At 51.6% G+C, this 21,547-nt stretch overlaps 5 protein-coding genes across 5 annotated transcripts; 3 read left to right on the top strand and 2 right to left on the bottom strand.

Moving 5' to 3' along the window:
• Positions 1 to 122: 122 nt before the first annotated feature.
• On the top strand, positions 123 to 3,710 carry ETH_00000175 (uncharacterized protein; the record flags this gene model as incomplete). Its single annotated transcript, XM_013377794.1, has 8 exons — positions 123 to 186; positions 431 to 1,185; positions 1,367 to 1,555; positions 1,771 to 1,832; positions 2,539 to 2,672; positions 3,017 to 3,087; positions 3,288 to 3,466; positions 3,581 to 3,710. The coding sequence occupies 8 exons, from the start codon at positions 123 to 125 to the stop codon at positions 3,708 to 3,710; spliced, it is 1,584 nt and encodes a 527-aa protein (XP_013233248.1).
• Positions 3,711 to 5,552: 1,842 nt separating this feature from the next.
• ETH_00000170 (succinate-semialdehyde dehydrogenase, putative) lies at positions 5,553 to 7,448 on the top strand (the record flags this gene model as incomplete). The annotated part of the gene is made up of 1 exon (XM_013377793.1): positions 5,553 to 7,448. One exon carries the CDS (start codon positions 5,553 to 5,555, stop codon positions 7,446 to 7,448), a length of 1,896 nt encoding a protein of 631 aa, XP_013233247.1.
• A 1,978-nt stretch (positions 7,449 to 9,426) lies between these two features.
• On the bottom strand, positions 9,427 to 13,285 carry ETH_00000165 (3'-5' exonuclease, related; the record flags this gene model as incomplete). Its single annotated transcript, XM_013377792.1, has 9 exons — positions 9,427 to 9,546; positions 9,702 to 9,800; positions 10,208 to 10,339; positions 11,403 to 11,423; positions 11,453 to 11,492; positions 11,768 to 11,922; positions 12,095 to 12,309; positions 12,665 to 12,763; positions 12,991 to 13,285. 9 exons carry the CDS (start codon positions 13,283 to 13,285, stop codon positions 9,427 to 9,429), a joined length of 1,176 nt encoding a protein of 391 aa, XP_013233246.1.
• Positions 13,286 to 18,525: 5,240 nt separating this feature from the next.
• Positions 18,526 to 19,164, top strand: ETH_00000160 (acetyltransferase domain-containing protein, putative; the record flags this gene model as incomplete). Its single annotated transcript, XM_013377791.1, has 1 exon — positions 18,526 to 19,164. One exon carries the CDS (start codon positions 18,526 to 18,528, stop codon positions 19,162 to 19,164), a length of 639 nt encoding a protein of 212 aa, XP_013233245.1.
• A 586-nt stretch (positions 19,165 to 19,750) lies between these two features.
• On the bottom strand, positions 19,751 to 21,067 carry ETH_00000155 (uncharacterized protein; the record flags this gene model as incomplete). Its single annotated transcript, XM_013377790.1, has 2 exons — positions 19,751 to 20,372; positions 20,526 to 21,067. 2 exons carry the CDS (start codon positions 21,065 to 21,067, stop codon positions 19,751 to 19,753), a joined length of 1,164 nt encoding a protein of 387 aa, XP_013233244.1.
• Between the last annotated feature and the right edge of the window lie 480 nt (positions 21,068 to 21,547).

The following is a 21,547-nucleotide window of genomic DNA, read 5'->3' as shown; positions in this document are numbered from 1 at the left end:
AGCAGCAGGAGTTGCAGAAGCTGCAGCAGGATCTGAAGGCCAGCCGAGCAGCGCAAAAGGCAGCAGAGGAGGCGCTGCAGACGACGCAGCTGCTGCTGCAGCAAAGATCCTCAGCGGCAGAAATGGCGAAAGAGATGTGGCTCAAGGAGAGCGAGAGGGCCTCGAAGCTTGCAGATGACCTAGACAGTAAGGCGGAGCTGGTGCTGCTGTTTTGGTTGCTGCTGCCGTTGGTTTCGCCGCTGCTGTTGGCTTTGCTGCAGCTCTTTCGTCGTTTTTTGTTGCTGGTGCTTCTGTTGTAGAGGCTGCTGGCGGTGGTGTTGCTGGTAGAGCCTCTCTGCTGCAGACCTTGCGGCTGTTGCTGCGTCAGCTGCTGTTGTTTTGCGTGCTCTATATTGGCTGCTGCTGCTGAGGGCTATTGCTGCTGCTGCAGTTGCCGAGAGAACCATCGCACTCCACGAGGAGGCGATTTTGGGTAGCAATGCGGAGCAACGGCGACTACAGCAGGAGCTGCATGGCCTGCAGCGGCTGCTTTTCACGGCACCTGCTGCAGTACAAGCAGCAGCAACAGCGCGGCCTGCAGCTCTTGGGGGCCGCGCTGACGGACACAAATCTAAAGCAGCAGCATCAGCAGACAGGGCTCTCTCCCCTGGGCGCTGCAGCACCGCAAGTTCTTTGCCGGTCGGGCTGGCGGGCGACTTGCACCGGGGAGTTCGCAGCAACGGGAGGCAGCTGCACCGGCAGCAGCAGCAACAGGACCACCTGTTCAGCAGCAGTGCTTGTGTAGAGTCCGTCACGGACACAATAGAAGAGCCCCTTGCAGCTGGAGAGTCGGCGGCCTGGCGCTTTGCCGTAGGTTGCTTTGCTGCTACAGCTGTTGCTGCTGCTCGTGGTGGCACTGCTGCTGCGCTGCCATTCTTGTCGCTATTGCTTCTGCTGCTGCTGTGCTCCTTGGTGGCTGGCGTTACTAGGGTGTTCATTGTTTGGTTGCTGCTGTTGCTGCTGCAGCAACGCGGACTTGGAACAGATTCGTCGGAAATGGCGGCAGCAGGAGTTGCTACTGCAGCGGCACCGGAAGAGTCTTTGTGTCCCATGCCGCATGTTGCTGCAGCGAGGTCTATGGACACCGGCTTTCTGCCGCTGCTGTTAACAGACAGTGGGGTGCTTTTAGAGGATGAGACGCTGCAGGTACCTCTGTTGCTTCCGCTAAACTTTTTGGTGCTGCGGATGCTGTTTGCTTTTTCCTTTCCAGGGTTTCTGCTGCTGCGTGTTTGCTGCAGAGCGTAGACCCTGCAGCTGTAGCGAAGTATCGTTTGAGGGTTGCTGCTGCTGCATCTGCATGCGGTTTGTGCTCTGATCGTTGCCTCAGATTGGAGTGCAGAAGACAATAAAGGGCCTGTCAGGCCGCATAAGCATTTACTTCGGCAACAAGAGGAGCAGTATGCTGCAGCAGTTCTGTTGTGAATTGCTGCTGCCAGCAAATGGCGGGTTGCTGCTGCAGCCAGAGGACCCACAGCGGCAGCTCCAGTATCTCAAGGGCAGGGAACAGGTGGCCCATGTAAGCGCGCAGCACCAACTTCAGCAGTGCTGCTGCTGCTGCTGCAGTGGCGTCGCTGGCGCTGGTGGCATAGCCATGTGTCTTCCAACTTGTGCTGCTACTGCAGTGACTCTACCGACGCTACTGGCGTAGCCGTGACATTGGGTGCCTTCCGACTATTTCTGCTGCTACATTATCTTTCTTGTTGCTGCTGCTGCTGCCGTTTGTTTCCGCAGCATTTGCTGCTGCAGTGCGTGGAGCCCTTCGACTACTGCCCAATGATGCGCGTCTCTTTCTTGTAGGCAGCAGAGCAGCCGAGCAGTCCACTTTGCGTAGTTTGTGCTTTCCGCTTCTTGTTCCTTGCCTGCCTTTTTCTCTATGAATTTCTTCTTCGTTTACTCCCGCATTAATTTGTTTAGTTGTAACTCTTTGCGCCTGCGTGTGCACTTTGCCCTTCCGCATATCCACCAACTCATCGTTTGCTCATTGTTCTCTGGGTTATCGTTCGCTGCATGCATTTGCTTCTTGCTCTTTGTGGGATTATATGGCCTGCATTTGCGTGCATGCTGCTGTTGCCGTATGCGTCTTCGCGTTTGTGAGGCTGTAGCTTCTAGCGTAGATTGGGAGTGTCCACGTTTGGGCTCTCACAATGCATTTGCGCATGCATGCTTGTGAAGAGCTCATTTGTCAATTTTCCATTTGTGAAGTCAACTCCATTTCCAAATGAGGGTTTCTGCTGCTTTGGATTTGACAGTTCCGCAGTCATCATTTGCTTTTTGCATGCCTTTCCTTGTGTATTTGGCGTTTCCCGATGCCTTGGTTGCTGCGGCGCTGCTCGTTTGCTTGTGATCCGCCTGTTCATTTGTTCCAGTTGCAATTTTTTGACTGGGGAAAGATGAAGTTTGGTTGCTTTTTGTCAGTAGTCAATGTCAGGTGTGGATTTGCTGCTGCTGGGTTAGCAGTCTGCTGCTCGCTTCTTACTGGTGACTCCGTTGCGTTCTCAGGATGCCCGATGCCACACCCTGGAGGCGCGAGGTATTTATTCCTCTGTCTTTGTCGCGGTTTGTCGAGGGCCATCAAATGGGCGCAGACGACTTCTACCAGCTTTGGAATTTGCAGCACTTCGCACTAAACGAAAGTACGGTTGCTGCTGGTTTCGTGGAAATCCGCAGCGGCAACAGAGGCAACGAGCGGTCGTAGCAGCAGTCTACATTGCCGATAGGCATTTCTTGTTCTAACCAATAGATTCGAAATGCAACAGCAGGCTGCATTAGTCGTCACACTTTGTAGGAGCAATTAAAAATATGGGAGCGGAACAATTCAGGCCAACGTAGTCTGCACCGAGTCCATAATGATTTCATATACAGTGGTGTTTACCGAAGATTCTGCATAGCAGCAATATTGGACAGTTAGACACATGTATTCAAGATCAGGCTACGCAAGCGAAGTTGCAATTTGCCGTTATCCTGTTTTTCTCTGCAGCTGCGTGTGTGCTCAACCTCCACCCCCAACTCCAGGGTTCAATGCTTTCACTCGTGCGGCGCCTGCAGCTAGTGAGCCACCGGCGTCAGGGCAGCAGGAGCTGCTGCTACTGCTGTTCTTGATGCTGCTGCAGTTGCGGTTACATGTGGTTGGGCTGAGATGCAGCGGTTTGCGCCGTGCGCTGGACGGTGTCTGCAGGTTTTTCTGCGTTTCTGTCGCTGCTTTTGCTGCTGCTGCACCTGTCACTGCTTTTGCTGTTTGTGCTGCTCAGGGCGGTGCTCTAGCTCTCTGCGCTGCAGCGGGCGAGAGCAACGCACAGACTCTGGCTGTGGCTGGCAGCATGCAGCGGCCTTCAGGAAACGTTTTGCCGCAGCAGCAGAATGAGCAGCAGCAGCAGCAACAGGAAGAGCAACAGACACGACCTGTCGTTCGTCTCGTTGTTTTGGCCCGGTGTGTCACTTGTTGCTGTTGCAGGCACTTTGCTGTGTAGAGCTGCGTACGCCCTCCTGTAGCTTCGCACAGAAGGCGCACTTGCTGCTGCTGCTGCTGCTGCTCTCTCTGCAGGCTAGAGCTGGGGTCGGGCCAGCAACAGGGCCGCGCCCGTCTGGTGGTGCGGGCGAGCGACGGCGTGCTGAGCTCGGCCATTCGGTCTGAGGTGTATGCACAGCTGGCGAGGGCCCCCATAGCGTCTTGATGCACAAGATAGGTAGATGGGGCCCAGCGCTGTTACGAATTTAATTAGATTGTGATAGCTGCTGTTGCTGGGGCGGAAACGTGCAGCAGCAGCAGCAGCCGAATAGCTTTAACGCCACGAGCTGCAGTAGCAGCAGCAAAAGCAGCAGCGTCTGCTGCCTTTTTTCTGCTTCAGTAGTAGCAGCAGCATTTGCTACTGCTGCAGTGGTGTATTTGTCCTGCAGCAGCAGCGACGGCCGCTGCTGCAGGTTGCTGTGGCACAGCCGTGAATCCCGTACCGACCCCTTGTTGGGGCGGCGCGCTTTTTTCTGTTTCGAATGCGGCAGCCAAGCTGCAGCAACAGCAGCAACAGCAGCACCAACAAATTGTTGGTAGGATGTACAGGGTGGTGATTTTTTTCTGTGGTGGCTGCTGGTGAGCGCCTTGCTTCATACACACTTTGAGGTGTATGTACACAATAATAGAAAGTCTTAGACTGCGGGAATTCGCAACATCAGGAAGGAGCATTAGATTTGGTTTCTGTAGACCCGAAATCCTTTGCCCCAAATCGCGAGACCTTACCTCAAGCAGTAATCCTAGATATTTGAAAGCTTCCTGCTAGCAGAGCCCCGGAGGCCCCCAATTTGCTAGAGCATCTCAACTTGGATTTTCATGCATATTTATGTTGAAGCCTGCTTGTGAATGTTAGCAATGCGTACATCTGTGTGTGTATATGCATGCGAAGGGGGTGGAGATTAGGCCATAATTTAGAGGTTCTACGAGGCCTTTGGCGCTGTGGCACTCAGCACGGGTGGATCTGAGAGAAAAACAGTAAAGTAGAGCCCAAGTCCGCAGCAGCTAGAGCCTGTGGCGTTCTTGCACTTACAAGAAGCAAAGGTCGCAGCCGAAGCAAGGCAGCAGTCATGCGGCGCCGCATGAGCACTCCAGCAATTAGCTGAGACACTAGGGGTCAATTTTAAACGCCTTAATTCAAATGAGATATTACACGAACAGTTGTATACTGAAAGGGTAACGTGGGACATCCAGAGTCAGGGTCAGTGTGGTCCTGGAACTGTGGAGCTGTTGCCCTTTGTCTATGGGCTGGTGCCTTCCAAAGTGCTACTGCTTCACGATCTAGTTTCTACGCAGCTTCTCGCCAACGTCGGCTCACGAGACAGGTAAATTTGTAGCCCCTCTTAGTGCCTTTTTGAAACTGTTGTCTCAAATTCCCATGGCCTCTGTCGCAGGGTGGATAGGGCTCCATTTCTCAGAGGCCCAGACGTGCAATTGTGAGATCTCTAGCTACTATATTTGTGCTGCACTGGCTCTGGCTGCTAGATCTGTAGTTAGCTCACATGCTTAACTGGACACTGGGGCTGCCGACTCAGGGGCCACACTTAGATGAGCTCGGGCGGAGATGCCCTGACGTGGCGGGAAAAAATGCCTTTAACCTTTTGGCTTGCTGCTGAAGGCAGTACCAAGGGGTGTAGAAGCAAATTTTGCGCATGGAGGGATATTTGTACAAATTAACACATTGCTCCGAACATATATCCATGTACACGTGTGTCTTGCACGTGCCGTTAGTACACATATTGTAATTTCATGGCTCATCAAGATGCATTTTGTTGTATGCAAGTTGTGTGTTTACCCTCGCACAAACGGTGCCGCCGCTGCTGCTGCTGCTGGGGCGGTGGTTGCTGCTGCACACGGTTCGATTCAGCTTGCGCTCCACCATCTGGCTGTTTCCACCACTCTACTTCTTCTATTTTATTATCTGGTTACTTCGATCAATTCAATAGATTAAATCGAAAGAATAGTCTGTAATGAGCATCAGTTTGTCTTCCACTGCTCGCGTCTTCGCCCAATGACTCTCTGCCACAGCTTCGCGGCTCTTCGACAGCCGCTGCACTCCTTATCCAGCAAAACAGCTAAAATATATCAGCTGAGTCCCAGAATTCTATCTTCATACAGTCGACGCTCCGGTAATTCTGCTTTTCGCTTTCAGCAAGCAGAAAGGGGCCTCTTGGGGGGCCCCCCAGGGGGCCCCTCAAATCTCCCTTGCGGCGGGCGCTGCCTCAGCACGTCGACGGCGAGTTCAGCTCTTCCTGAAATAACTCCAGCAATCGTGGGCTCAGTGTTTGTCAAGGACCCTAATGAGCCGTTGCCTGTTGCTGATGCGGCTGCAAGTAGCAGCAAGGGCAGCAGCACGAGCAGCAGCACGAGCACAAGCAGCGGAAGCGGCAGCAGCGAGCGGTGTGGGGGCCCTGAGCCGTACGTGACAGTGTATGAGCCCAGCACAGGGGAGGCTATAGGCCGCACTCCGAATTTGGGGAGTGCTTGGGTTTCTGCCGCTGTTGCTGTTGCTGCTGCAGCGCAGCGTGAATGGGCCCGCAGCAGCGTGCTGGCCCGCAGTACTTTGCTGCTGCAGTGGTTCAAGCTATTGGAGGAGCGTAAGGAGGCCCTTGCTGCCCTCATAACAGCAGAAGCAGGAAAGCCTGTCCCTGAGGGGCGGCAAGAGGCCGTTTATGGCGCCTCCTACGTGCGCTGGGCAGCTGAGGCTGCGCGGCAGCACAATGGATTGACTATTCCTGCTGCTGCTGGCAGCAGCAAACTGCAGTTTACTGTAAAGGAGCCCCTGGGGGTGTGCGCCCTTATCACCCCTTTCAACTTCCCCCTTGCTATGGCTGCTCGCAAAGCAGCAGCAGCACTAGCAGCAGGAAACGCCTGTCTGCTGCGCCCCTCTGAAGAGGCCCCGCTGTCGGCCTTGGCCCTGGCAGCAGCAGCAAGGGAGGCGGGCCTCCCCCCCGGGCTGCTGAACGCGCTGCCGTCGTGCCGTGCGGGTGCTGCTGCGTTTGCCGCTGCTGTTGCTGCAGCGCCGCAGGTGCGGCTGCTGTCCTTTACGGGCTCCACCGCTGTGGGGCGCCAGCTGTACAGACAGTGTGCAGACACAGTGAAGCGGCTGCAGCTCGAGCTCGGGGGAAATGCTCCATTTGTTGTTTTTGCTGATGCTGATATAAACGAGGCAGTCTTGGGACTGCTGGCTTCGAAGCTGCGCTGCGCGGGCCAGGCTTGCATCAGCCCCAACCGAGTGTACGTACACCGCAGCGTCTTCGCCGAATTCACGAAAAAGGCGACGAAGCTTTTCAAAGACCAGACAGTAGGGGACCCCAAGACCCACGGGGTGGCTGTGGGGCCCCTGATCAACCATGCCGCGGTGGACCGCGTGGAACAGCTGGTCAAAGATGCTGTAGAGAAGGGGGCCAAGCTGCTGCTGGGCGGCAGCAGGCTGGAGGCCCGCAGGGGCGTGGGGCCCTCAAAGGCCCGCGGGGCCCCGGGGGCCCCCCAGGGCACCGGGGTTTCTGGGGGCCCCAAGGGTCCCTGGGCCGCTGGCGGCAGCTTCTTTGAAGTGACAGTTATGGACTGCCGCGAGATGGCAGCGGACGCTCGCGTGCTGCGGGAGGAGTTGTTTGGCCCCATCGTGTGTCTGTACGAGTTTGAGGCTGAAGAAGAAGCAGCAGCAAAGTGTAACGACTCGGAAGCTGGGCTTGCTGCTTACTTTTACACCCAAAGTGCGGGCAGGGCCGTGCGCTTCGCGCAGCTGCTGCAGTGCGGGATGGTGGGGGTCAACACCGGGACCCTCTCCTCCTGCGAGGTGCCCTTTGGGGGAATCAAGGCTTCGGGGATGGGCCGAGAGGGCTCTGCTTTGGCCCTAGACGATTACACGAGCACCAAGTTTGTAGCCATCCAGACGGGCCTGTAGCAGGTTCTAGAGTCCAAGCCCTTTCTCCCTGGGCTTTAAAATTGCCCCTAGAGCGTAGCAGACTAACTCCGCTCAGGCTCAGGCTTTAGGGTTTTCTTAAGTGGGAACCTGCCACTACGCGTAGGGGTAGTTCCAGCCCGACTTGCAGCTCTCCTGGCTCGAAGTTTTGTGAAGGGCCAGAACCTTCAACATTAAGAAATAAGCCCTTAAGGGGGAAACTTCTTTTTTTTCTCAACGATTTGCCGAGAAGCATCTTAGGACGCCGAGGGGTCTCTCTACCGTGTATATATCTGGTGCACCTGACGGCTTTTGGCGTCTTCCGACTATTCCCTTCTGCTCATTTATCAAACTTTGGCTGTGGCCGAGACAGAGAAGCCTTTTGCGCATTCGCAAGAGGGAACAGTGAAGGCCATAACAGCTCTTCGTAGTGAGTTCTCGTTGCTGCTGTGGCACGTTACCATGTAAAGCATGGAGGAAAGCTCAAAGGCTCCCTTTTGCTGGAATACAAGTGCAGCTTGTGTCGGGTAATTGGAAGAGGGGTCATTGTCTCTGTCTCTTCAGTCTCAAGTTGTCTCTGCAAACTCGCTGGTGCCCGTACAATAGGGCTGCTCTGCGCGTCTGCCCACGTACTTCACTCCTTCATTTGCATGCGTATCCACACTTCTTAACCAAGGAATTATAGTTGTAGCGTTTTTGTGAAGTCTAGATACAAGTAGATGGGCCACAAAGGCCCGGCACGCATTTTCTTCCCGCGACGGGTACTTAAATGGGGCCACCTATGGCTGGCCACTACTACTTTGCTTGGAATTCCGAAAACACAGTACTTGTCTACAATTTAGGGTTCGGAAATCCGTGTCTACTGTGTAGGTTCGAGCGTACTCTCCAGGTCCTATAGCTCAGTTGGTTAGAGCATTCGGCTAATAACCGAAAGGTCGCCGGTTCGAGACCGGTTGGGACCATGGGTCAGTTTTTGTAAAAGGGCCAGCACATTGTGAAGTTAAATGCCCTATTGTTTTCTCCTGAAGGCTGATTACGTGAAGTGCTTACGGTTAGCTCAGGAATTACTATAGCCTAGCCAGCTTTGGAGGATGGCACAGGAAGAGGCTCCTTCCCGGGTTCGATACCCGGCATATGCTTTTCATTCAAATGAACTCGGCATCGTCTGCTCATTCGACTAGGCCACTTTACGAAGCTCGGCGAAAAATAATTCCCATTCAAACCGCTAAGTCACCTCGATTTTAAACTTTTGACGTCGCGTGATCCCTATATCGCTTGTTCATGATTGCAAGCCCTTGAATGCTTTCAAAAGCTTGTGAACTGCCAGAGCACTCCTCCTAAAGCGTTTACTACTCCTCACCGTTTTAGGGGAATTATCGCTGTGTAGTTCCCCAAAGCTAATGAAACCTACCAAGCGTACAGCGCATCCCCCCGCTTGTGTTCTCTCGTCGCACTTCCACGAAGCTTAAACAATTACACTTGCACTCTGATGGTCAAAAATTAGGACAAGCGGTTTCTTTATTAAAAAAGTTGAATGACGTGTAAGCTCTCCCACCGTTACGTTTAAGAGCGGCAAACACTCAGAGGCCAGGACGCAATGTTCCTATTTGAAGTGCCCAAATTAAAAAGGCACCTGTATTGAATTACAGCGAGCAGAAAGGCAGATGCAGCCAACGCATGAATGACTCCAAACTGCAGTGTGCTCCAAGCAAGCGGTCCTACGTTGCACTGCATGTGCTAGCGTACGCTCTAGCACATAAAATCCAAAGTGAAAGACACTGAACTTGATGATTGCTTACGAGGCTAGACTTTGCAAAACCGGTAAGGAGAGAAAAAAAGTAAAGCAACACTGAAAGAGACAAGGGACTAATGCAAGGTGAAGCAGCTGCAAGGGAAACAGAAGGAGGCACAATGGAGGAGGTGGTGGAGCAAGACCAAACAGAGACAAACTACTGGAGGTGCGGTAAACACCAGAGTTTCATTATTGCGCGTAGTAAATCACGAGGTCGTCAATCTCTGCAGCGAATTCCCGAAGTTTGTCTTCACCTATTTTGTTGTTCATGCATCTCGCTATTGGAGCTCCTGTCTTTGCGTGGTAAGCCTAAAGATGACAATGCGAATAACGCTCTCTGCTGCGTTCGTCCCCTTTTCGTAGCTTTTTCTTGCACATTGTGCTGCAGCGCGTCCTCTCCACCTCAATCACCCCTTTCCTGTGCCTGCTCGTCATTTACAGTGCGACGCCTATTTACGGCTTACCTGATTAATTGCTCTAGGCAACTCGTGTGGCGATATTAGAAAGGTACGCGAACAGTCAATTGACCGGCTACGAATATCTCGCCACGCCAGCACTGCTTCCTGCAGCACAAAATGACAGAATGAAGCACAAAAGAGGAACGCCCAGCAAAAGATACCAACGCAAAAACCAAAGAAGAACTTGATGTGCCCTAAGAATGCATATCCAGCGTGAAGTCGTCAACCAACGCCCGCGTATCTGGTTGTCGGCGAAGATGGAAAATGACGGGTCGGTCGTGCACCTCTAGCACCACTTTGCATATTGTGTGTCTAACTTCGTTTATCATTGTGTGCCTCTTTGCCACTTTCTGTGTCCGTGTGCGTGCCCTCTCATTCTGTTCTTGTGCCTTTGTCTCTATTCATATTATCCCCAGAAACAGGTCGCTGCTCTTTATCCTGCGCATTTCGTTGCCCGTGTAGGCCTTTTCCGTTGCAGCTCTACTTCGTTTACTATTGTGTTTGAAGGTTACCGCGAGTGCGCGTTTCTTGCCGGTTGGTCTGCGTAGTTGCGGGGCCCGAAGGATCTTCTCCAAGTCTTTGTATTTGGGAAACGTGAATGGTTTACACAGCATCGCCTTCACTTCCTTCTCGTACGCATGCACCTGAGCAGCAAGCAACAGCACAAGCAGCATGATACGCAGCTGCAGCAGTTGTAGCAAAAACCGGCAAAAAAGTGTCAGCAGCAGCAGCAGCAGCACTCCTAGCCATAGTAGTGGTTGCAACGCTTGTCTGGAACGGGCTGACAATCCTTGTAGTCAGCAAAACAGCAGCAGCAGCAGCAGCAGTAACCGCAGTAGCTGTAGCAACAAGAATTGCACTTAAAAGGAAACCACCAGAGCCACAGTAGAAGAAAGCGAGCCGGCTTGCTGAAGAGACACAAAACTAAAGTTGAGCGGAGGCAAAAACAGTAATTAACGAGAAAATCAACGCTAGGAGGCCAAACCAAAGCTTCAGGGAGCCTGAACCGCAAAGCAAGGGGAAAGTCCAGAAAAAGGCAATTATCTAAAACCAGAGAAGAATGCAGCGAGCACAAAGAGAGAAGAAACCAATTCAGCACACCTCCCATCAAGTACTAGTTGCAATAAAAAAATAAAAGAGCAAGGCAATACAGTGAACAAGCGAACACACGGCACTTCAAGATGCACGCAAATGCATGCAGGAAAGTGAACAAACACATAAAAATGCAGATTTAGTGCAAATAGGCAAACTATCAAGCAGACAACCCCACTGTGAACAAAAAAGAAAAGACCCACTGGCAGCTACTGAGCATGCGCATGTGCGCGGTGACAGACCTACAGGACAACAGACATATACAGTCCGGGAATCAGACGAAATGCCAAAAAACAGGTAGCACGCTGTCACGTGCACAATAAAAACGGCAAGACAAATGTACAGGCCGAGGCCCACGCAGGCACATGAGCAACAAGAAGGCCACACAGAGAGACATATGCTGAAATGAAGCGAAAGAGACGAAAAATAAACACCTATCACAGCATCAAAGGCAAGAATCGAGTTCAAAAGTATGAACCTACAGGGAAACATGTCATACATATAATCAAAAATGACCATAGCATTGACAGAAATAGTCCTGTCAACGTTGCTGCTGCTTTCGCTGCTGATGCTGCAGCCGCTGCTGCCGTTTGTCGCCGCGTCATCGTTCATTACCTGCCAATTCGTTTTGCGTATCTGTAGTAGAGGTGCAACAAGTAACGAACGTCATTTACAGCATACTGCAACATGCCCCTGGTGAGGGGCCTAAAATTCAAACGAAGCAGCAATAAAAACAAAGAATAACAGGTGGAAGTAGTAACGGGCAAATCGTTTCAACCGAGGGTTCAGAAGCGCCACACGCAACGGCAAACTCTAATCCTAAACTCTGTGCGTCAAATATAAAATCCAACGTGTACATCTACCTCGCCTATCCTGGATCCGTTTTCCTAATATTATCTACCCAAACGCCCAGGGCTCAGGAAATGAGGCTTTGGGGCTCGGTTCTGGATGCTAGGGTTCAGCATCGTATCTTGTTTCACCTGTTCGACCAGTCACAAGTTTTGTACCATTCTTCTTTGTGCTCATTGAATTCCAGTGCCAAAACGTTCTTCAGGGAAGTGCCGCCCTCAATGTGAAGGAACTTTGCCGCCTTTCCAGTGTCAAAGGCGTTTATTATGTAGACGTTGAAGTCCCGCTGCGAACAACAGTGCCCACACGTCTGTGCAAGTTTCTGTTTCTGCCTTCATTGCGTTTCGTCTGGAGCTGCCCAGTTGTTCCCGTCTGTAGGATGTCTGTGTACTGGCTTATGTCTTCAGTCTTGCTCTTTTGCCTGTTTTGGGTTCTTTCTCTCCTTGCGATTTCGTCACCTGTAGCCATGTGATGTCGTTGTCGCCGTTGTGCAGCACCTTTACAATTGACGCGTCCGCCGTGATTTTATTTAGAATAAATAATTTTTCGAAAACATTTAGGCTGTCAATTATATAAATATGTGTCGCAGTGCACACTTGAATCAAACACGTAAACCCTCTGTAACTGGCTTGGGAGTGGTGCTCCACATCAATGGCCACCGCACTACTCTTCCCTGCAAACAAACAGGCATGCTATATAAGTAATAACATTAAAGTAATAATTTAATCAAGTACGCGACGCTGATTTTGTCGGTTAGTCTCTCGACGGAATGATACACGACAAGCACTGCAAGAGATGCATATTCGTGCAAATACCTCTACTCACTCACAGGCCCTAAGTGAACCTCCATGTAATGTGCAGCAAATTTTGCACCGTATGCAGTACAAAATCTTAAACATACATCAAAGTAGACTTCAAACATTAACTCAAAGACCCCACAAGCCTTTAAACGCCAAACCCAAAGCCTAGAGCCCGCAACACTCTGCCCTTAGCACTACCCTAGACCCTTATTCCTGGCCCATGATTACTTTTTTCTGTGATATCTTCAATCATTTCCGCCAATTGCTCGTCGTTCTCTACGAAGGTAAACTCAGACACATCCTTGAAAGGGTCTTCGTCGACTGCCTCTGTAAACACACGTCGAGTGACTGTTGGGTCTACCGCTAAATTTTGTTCTTCCGCTCCACTTCTGCGGTACTGTGGTCAAAGACTCATCGTGTGCGCGGTATGCTTTACACCACTCGGAGAGCCCTGATGCGACGCCTCATATTTTGAGTTCAATGCTTTCGGCGCATACAGATCAGTAGTTGGGGCACAACTCTAGCCGGTATGCACAAAATATTTACAGCCTGACCGAAAAAATGCATTTTGGCGTTTTGAATTTCATGTTCACAGGGCGGGCGCTCCTTAACGAGAGCCTCGAGAGCTAGGAAGCCTTGATATGTGATATTCCTGTTCACTCTTGGTTTTTGCCTAGTTATCCCATTAAGCAAATCAGTAGGCTGCTGGGCTTCAAATGCGCATGAAAAGTTAGATATATATTCCTTCCATCTTCGCTGTGGAAATGAAAGGAGCGGCTCCACCCCTGCAGCGACAGCGTCGCGCCAGAGTTGCTCGATATAGTCGAAACGGTCCCCTTCTCCAGCCATTCTGATATAATGCATTTCTTTTTAATTCAAGTAGAACTGACGAGATTGATGAGAATTAACGAGGCGGGCAAACACCAACGTACCAGGCAGTTATGTGTGGCTTTGATTTTGCTTGACCACCACTCAATTTACCGCACAGCTGCCTGGCTCCCCATTGTAATACAAAAATCAATCCTGTAAATGACTTTATTTAATGAATTATTTTTGCCTCGTGGATTCTGTTTCTCATCCCATTTGAAGAAGGGCGACTCAATGGGGCTGCGGGTCTGTGAGCGTTATAAACAATGTAACGAAACGTATTGGCTGCATTTCCTCAACTTATTCGCACCCGCTTAGACCAGATATCTTCTAATGATACAACAAACATAAGCTAAGCTAACACTAGTACTAATAGTTGCTACTGAGGGCTGACTCCTGTGTTCAGTGCTGCTCGTGCTCCAGTGGTCGGTAGGTTACTTCCCACACACACTGCCACTAGAAGCTGCACCTCTTAAGAAAAACTGAAAAAACCAAAGGGAGATACTTGAATTTTCAATATTGTTTTGGAAGCTGCAGCCGAATTCTCCAGCATAGGTGCGCCTTCGTCTTCGTTGAAATACTTGCCGCCACTATTCACGCTGAACGGTCCGGTGATTAGTCACTTCCAGCCATCTAGTTAGGCTCAATAAGCACTCTGCTATCAAATTTATCAATTATGGGTGGGCTATCTTAAGTTTTGCCTCGGCACTTCGGGCAGGCTGTAGTTCTATTTGAAGCACTGACATTCTAGGCGGCTGGCTTAATGTGTGTTAGAGCCCACTCTCTCCATTATCATGCTCCAAAAGTTCAAAAGTTTAGGGCTGACATGCTTGGTAAGACCCAACCGAAGAACACTCTAAAGTTTAATGACGGTTGCGAAGTCCAGACTGAGAATAGAGGGATTGTAAGCCTGAAAACACCGTAACGAGTCCGCTAAAGGGGCTCAGGCCTTTCACTACAGTCAACAGAATCAATACACCATCAGAGTCTCCCTTACTACTTAACATGACATATTTATTGTCTTAATGTGTTTGTGCTAACCTAGAGCATTTCCCGCAAGGCTAACATCGGAACTTTTTTTGCAGATTTCAGCAGCTTTTTGTATTTCTTCGATTAAGCTTTTACCTTGTCTTTACACTTTTTACCGTGTACTCCCTAATCTTTCTGAGACCGTTTGCATTCCGGATTTCCGCCGTGTTGGTTCGACATGTTTTCCACACTGAAACTTAGTTTCGATGTTTCTTTTCAAAATTCTAACCAACGCCACCAGCCAGGCCATGCGTCCAAATAGCCCACTGCAACCAGTTTCCTAGGACGCTCCTGTTCTGACTTAAGATGCTGATCCGATTGTGATTAATGCTGTTCCACTGGTTGCTGGTGTTGCCGCTGTGCAGGCTTCTCTTGTCGTAGGTAAATCTGCTGGGTTCGGTACAGCTAAGTAGGCTCTTTACTTGCAACACTCGTTTCTCCTGACTGCGTTGGCACTTGTTGCTGATGTAGGCATTACGGCAACTCATGCAGCTTCTCCTGAGGTTGTCGCTGCAGCCCCGCTGCTGCAGTGTTTGTTAGTCTTGAGCTCCCTCCTCCAGCTGGAGATGGTGCGCTGCCCCTGCCAATGTGGTTATAGCGGCTGACGTAGATGCTCCTGCAGCGGCTGCTACCTTTCTGCAGTAAACTGCTGCTAATCGGCACGATTTTAATCGAAGTAATGGTAGCCCCGCCAATGCCCGCAAACCGCGGCTGCCGCATGTGGCTGTTGTGGCCTTCTGCTGTGTGTTGCTGCTATTGCTTGCTGCTGCCTTTTGTTTTTCGCTGCTGTTGCTGCTGCTGCTTTCTGGTACTGGCACCTGCTGCTACTCAGGGCTGCGTACGGCTGTTATACCGTGATTCGAAGAAAATTTTTCGGGTGGCGTGTATGTTACAGACAAGATGGTCTTTTTGCATCATTTCAGGTGTAGGGAAAAAACATAGAGAAGTTCGGAATTTGGGCAGAAGAGACACCCGTATGCGTTGCAGTGGGCTCAGACCGCTGCAGTTATTCAATAAGCCACAACAGGAGCAGAAGCGGCAGCAGCAACTTGATCGAAACTTGGGGACGTCTGAATGCCATGAAACTGGGATTTGGACTGCAGCAACAGATGTGGAGTGCTGGGTCAAGACGCCTGCGCCTTTAGCAACAACATGAAAAATAAACTACCCAAAGTATTTGCTGGAGTTACTTGGCGCTGCTGTCTGTTGCTGCATTTTGTTGGTGCTGCTGCTTCTTGGTTATGCTGCCTGATGTTGTTATTTGGTGGTGCTGCTTGCTGTTGTTCTTTGGTTGTGCTGCTCGGAGCTGCTGTGTTTTGTTGTTCCTTGGTGGTGCTTCTCTCTATTTCTGCTTGGCAACGTTGCTTGGTTGTATATGCGCCTTGTTCCTTCTGGCTAGCGCGAACGAAATGTAGTATTGGTGAACAGTGTGAGCAGCAGTATTCAGATGCTCCGGGCGCTTCTGCTGCTGCAAAGGCCAATTTAACTGCTTCTGCTTGGCCGTTCTACTTCTTGCATGATTGCATTATTCTCTGGCTGCTATAGCAAACCAGTGTGTCTCTCTTATTGAAGCGCTAGTAGCATCTGAAACAGCAGCACGGCGGATGCGTTTGTATTTGTGAAAGTTCACTTCAAGGCGACAAAAGTGATACTTGTAGGTAGGAAACAGATGCATGAAGACGAGTGCGGCCAACAGCAGCATCCAACTGTATACAGCCGGAAGCAGAGAGAAAGCCAGCCACACAGATTATTTGTCGTTTCTTCGTGCTGTTACTGCAGCGCAAACCACAGAAAGAGGCCTTGCGGGCATGACTGCTGGTGAGATAGTATTTGACTCACAGAGGAGCTGAGAAAAAGGGGAAAAATCGGACGAAGTCGGTAAGAATGCAGGAGCAACAAGAGAAAAGGGAAGTCACGCAGCAACTATAGTGGCGTCCGCCGCAGCGGAAGGGCCTGCAGAATCAGCAGTAGCAGCAGGAGGACCAGTTAGTTTGTAGAAACAGAGGGACATTCCAAGGCCATGAGGCTGTGGCATGCACGGTGACATCAGGATGATGTTCAGCACAAAGAGCTGCAGCAGGAGCGCTATGAATGACAAATAACCAGGTACTCCACCAATACACCTCTACTTCACACACCTTCAACTAACTTTCCACGCAGCATCGCCTCCCAACATCAGACAAGGCATGTGATGACCACAAGGAACAACCCAATTCCACGCAGACAAATCTCTTCGACGACGCTCCACAGGACGTGTGATATCCACAAACAGCCGCTGACTGCCACGCACTCGCATGCCTTCTAAGACTAGCTGCTTCACGATTGGAGAACGACAAGAATATCAGTGGACAAGCAATAAATTCTGCTCCGAGTGAGCTTTGTTCTCGGCATTTTTATAAGAGGCCACTCAACATCCACATGTTCTAACGAGACGTGGAGGACGGAATGTGGCGGCCCAGCATACTTGTTATACAAATGACAGGACTTCCCTTGCCGAGGAGCTGACAGCTCATGAAACCGAACTTTTCCATAGCCTTTAGTAGCTCTTGTAGCCTCTTCCCAGCAACTCAATGCGTGGCTTCTGCCCTTCACAGCCTTTTCTGTGCCTTACCGCCACTGCGCCTTCACCTGTCGGATTGGGACTCTGTCCTGAGAACTGTTTGATTTAAAGTTTCATATTCATTCAGGCGATCCTTTCGATACCCTGGCAGTAGCTCAGGCAAGACCGCAGCGCGATGAGTTTCCTGGGTCAGGCTGCGTCGCAGTTGCATCCCATTCTCTTGAAAATAACAGTAGTCTCCGAGTACTATACAAAGTTATCTTAAGGATATCTAGAGCAAGTTCTGCAATAAATGAGAAATGCTGCAACAGGAAACTCAGCTGGACGACGAGGGTATCGATCCCTCTACCTCTCGCATGCTAAGCGAGCGCTCTACCATTTGAGCTAGACGCCCCCACCCTGCGTATTTGTAGAATAAACGACGGTGTAGCTAACTGAACTAGAAGACGGTTGTACAAGCAGCATCCGACAAAAAAGGAAGCTGAGGTAGCGAGTGTCAGAAACGTAGTGATGGCTTTAAATCTGCCCCCAAAGATCTCTTTTAACGCTACTTAAGTGGACTAGCCGCAACCGGGGCTTCTCTCTATTAGCAATCATATCCTCTGTGGCATGCCTTAAGATGTTTTTTAGCTACATTGTTGTAATGCATGTGGACGACATAGAACCTCCTGCAGCTTTTCTCGTGTCTCATTTAGCTCATGTTCTTTACGTTTTTCAAGTATTCATAGACACCTCGCAAGACAGTAAACTCCACAGCTCGCAGCTGCCATCCTCTAAACGTAGGCTTGTTCCTCACACTATATGTAAAAGGAAAAGTGTTCATAAAATTTTGCTGATAATATATCTATTGGAAAAATATAACTTTATACGTGCGTATCTGGGGAAAGCATTTGGCCAGGATGAAACACGTGATTGGCAGGGTTGTTCTGCGTGTCCTAGAACTTTATGTCTTCCTGTGCTGCCAGCTAAATAAACGCCAAAGTCGGGCAACAGGTATAACGTACACAGCGTGAGATAAAAGCTTCAGGAGATTGCGTTAGAGTTTGTACCTGCTGTGCGGCTGTTGCATGCCCACAACGCACTGCGTGACCCGACGAGCTCAAAGTGTGTCTTTCTATCGAAATAAAATTATCTTTTGAAAATTTGCTTTAAAAATGAACAATCCTAACTAAATATGGATAGCACTACTCTATAGATGGTAGGCTGTTGTGTGCTCAGTGAACAGTTGCTGGGCTAGCATGTAGCAGCCGACGAGCAGCAGGAACAACCCACACCAACTAGCTGCAAAGCTATCTCTCTTTGCGTCTGCCTGTCTCTGTCTTTCTCACTAAATTATTGCTCAAGCTCCAGGCCGCTGTCCCCTTGCAAATATTGGCTGGAGAGACAAGGATAATAATTGTCTCGTCCAAATGGAATAGATGGCACGAGGCGCCTAGTCTGCCGCCACAATACGAACGGCAGCGACAACGGCAACAGCGGAGATTATCTGCAGCAATAGCAGTATCAGCTGAGGCACACGGGCCGCCATAACAACAGCAGCAGCGGGAACAGGAGTGTTGGGACGAGCACTGCCAGCTTCAGCAGCAGCATCAGCAGCAACAACGACCCAGTAGCAGCACCACAAGCAGCAAAGATGTCGGCGAATTCTACGTCAGGCTTCGTGTCGTGTCGCTGGCTGAAAGGCTTGTCTGCCTGCGAGAGTCCAGTGGTGTTTACGGTGAAGGACAAAAAGTACATCTTGAGGAAAATGAGAAGGACAGATTACGAAGCTGCACGCGACCTGCTTCCCCTCGTCAGCCGCTGTCAGCAACAACTAACAGAAGCAGACCTATCCATTATATTAGAGCAGCCAACTTATTTGCCCTTCTGCTGCTTCGCTGCTGCTCCAGATATGGGTGCTACCCACACCGCTGCAGCTTCTCCGGAAGTTTCTTGTACTGGATCTAACGGTTGCGCTGAAGCAGCTAGAGCGAACGCGGGCAATACCGATTCTGCTTCATCTGAGGGGCCTCTGTGCGGCTTCTGTGAGGTGTACATACAGCCCCACTTGGGGAGAGCAGCAGATGGACGGCTAGAGCGGGTGGTTATACACCCCAGCTTCCGCGGCCAGGGTTTAGGAACCCAAATGTGTCGTTTGGTGTTGCAAATAGCGCAGAAGCAGCTGAGTTTGGGCAGAATTGACTTGACTGTTGAAAAAGACGACGCCAGACACATTTACACAAAGCTGGGGTTCGAACCCGTGCCCACGGAAACCCTCAGGCTTAGCTTCTGACCTGAGGAAAGTCTAAAGCCTTTTCCTGCCTTTTATTTGAAACGAGGAATTTACACACCTGAAGGGAAAGATGGCTTGATAGAATATGCGCCAAGATTACTGCTTGCTGCAGTTGAGCAAACCTTCCACAAGGCACCACCGTCGCTTTTGGGCCATATGTTGCTGTAGACTACTGCTCTGGGTAGCAGGCAAACTCGCCACCTTCCTAGTTAGCGGCCTAGCTAACCGTCTTCCTGGCTAGCCAGCAGCCTAGCTAGCCGCCTAGCTGGCTAGCTAACTAGTTTCTGGGCTGGCCAGACTAAAAGAACGAAGTTACCTGTAGCCTTGAACACGTCACGGGGATTCTAAGAGCCACACTGAAGAGCTACAGTCCCCAGCAGCAGGTAGGGAGCTACCGCAGCCGGAAGCTAGCTATGACTGCCGGTGGCTAGCTGCCAGCAGCCACAGCCAGCTGCGCTCATGCTGCACGCACTGAGCAGCTGCAGCAGGCTGCCTCTCAGCTGTGTGTGCAGGCCCCTGCTGCGGCGAAGGCGGGCACCGCCGCCGAAGCAGCAGTAGCACCTGCCGCAGCAGAAGCTGCAGCAGATTAGAACATGCGCTTCCAGTGTCTCTTCTTGGCGTGATAGTTGCCCCACTCTTTGCCGGAAATGGGCACCTTGTGTACGTACCCTTCAATGAGCCGTTCCATACGGGGCAGGCCCCACTGCCACTGCTGCAGCCGCTGCTGCAGCGGCCGTTGCAGCGGTTGTTGCTGCGCCAAGCTGTACGTACAGCCCGTCACATGCACCGTTCCAAATTCGTCCACGCGACCCAACAGTGCAGACCGAAAGAACCAGCCAGCGGGGGCTCCTTGGGCGCCAAGGGCCCCCGGCCCTCCGAATGCGTCGGCTGTTGCTACAGGCCTCCCAAAGTAGGTGCTGCTGCTCTTGCTGCTGCTGCTGAAGAGCAGAATGCCGTTCTCTGCTGTGGCTGCAGCAACGCCTGGCACCAGCTGGCCCAGAGCAACTCCCATTTCCTGACCCGCTGCTGCCGCTGCCGGCTCCGCTGTTGCCGCTTCTGCAGGTGCTGCCGATGCCCGTTCTTGAGGTGCTGGGGGCACTGCTCCATCCGCTGCGTTGCCCTGCTGCCGCTGCACGGCCACGACGCCAACTTCTGTTATCGTCAGCACATGCAGCACTGCTGCGGTAGTAGGCAGCAGCTGCTGCCACCTGCAGCAGACGCGTAAACGGGTGCACACACACACACACACAAGTACACACAAACGATCTCACTTGTTTTCAGTGCAAACAACAGCTGCTCTTACTGTGCTTATCGCTGCTGTTGCTGCTGGCGAGAGTTTCTATCGGGCAAAAGGTACGCACCCTTCAATAGTTGCAGCTACCCGTGCTGCAGGCAGAGCTTCTGCCACAGCTGTGGAAACGGTGGTGCTGCTGCTGGCGTTGCTGCTGCTGTCTTGTGGCGTTTGGCCAGCCATTAGAGTAACATCGCCTTCGTCCGTGCAGATAATGCAACAGCTAAGTCTCTGCCGTGCTGCTGCAGCAAGCTCGGCTGCAGAAGCCACTAGGTCTTCCGATGCCACAGCTAGTGCACTTCTTGCTGCTGCGGGGGCTCTTGCTGCTGCAGCCGCGCGCTCATATATATCCAGCATCGCCGTGGCAGTTTCAAGGTCCATTGCCAAAGTCCACTGTTGCTGCTGCTGCCGTTCCGTCTGCCGCTGCAGAAGCAAGTGCCACGCTGCTGCAGCACGCGCGCTCGCCGTCTCAGCAGAAAGTGCTGCTGCTGCGGCATCAGCAGCTTGCTGCTCCAGTGCCACCTGCAGCGGGAGCGGTACAGGCCCTTGCGGCTTTCTGGTGAGCAAGAGCACGCTAGATTGCCGCTGTAGCAGAGGGAAGATGACTGCCATCAGCAGCTTTGACTTAGTGATGGCAGCAGCCGCAGCAGCTACAACAGCAGTATGGCCTGGAATGATGTACTGCAGCAGCTGTTCTGCATTGCGCTGCAGCTGCTGTTTAACTGTTACTGCTGGCAGCAGCACCTTTCTTGGTTGCCCCCAGCAGCGGCTCGCCTCTACCAGCAGGCTCCACACGCTGCTGCTTTGCAAATTTCTGCAGCTGCTGCTGCTGCTGTCATCAGCGCTGCTCGCTCTCCTGCTGGTGTCGCTGCGGCTGCTGCTGTTGCTGCTGCTGCTGCTGTTGCTGCAGGCGCCCTCAGCAGCTGCAAGCGCATCCTTGAGCTCTCGCAGGGGGCCCAAAGGGCCTCCATCGCTGCTGCACAATGGCACCCACTTCGTACGTACTGCAAGGCTGCGGCTGTATGTGCGGCCCTTCTTAACAAACAGCCGCACCGTTTCAGCGGCTGTTGCTGCCTGCTGCTGCTGCTGCTG

This window comes from Eimeria tenella, genomic scaffold (genome assembly GCF_000499545.2).
Source record: "Eimeria tenella Houghton genomic scaffold, Eth_scaff62, whole genome shotgun sequence".
Classification (NCBI taxonomy): Eukaryota; Apicomplexa; class Conoidasida; order Eucoccidiorida; family Eimeriidae; genus Eimeria; species Eimeria tenella.
Note: the sequence above shows the minus strand (reverse complement) of the source record. Positions and strands in the feature narration are given on the sequence as shown.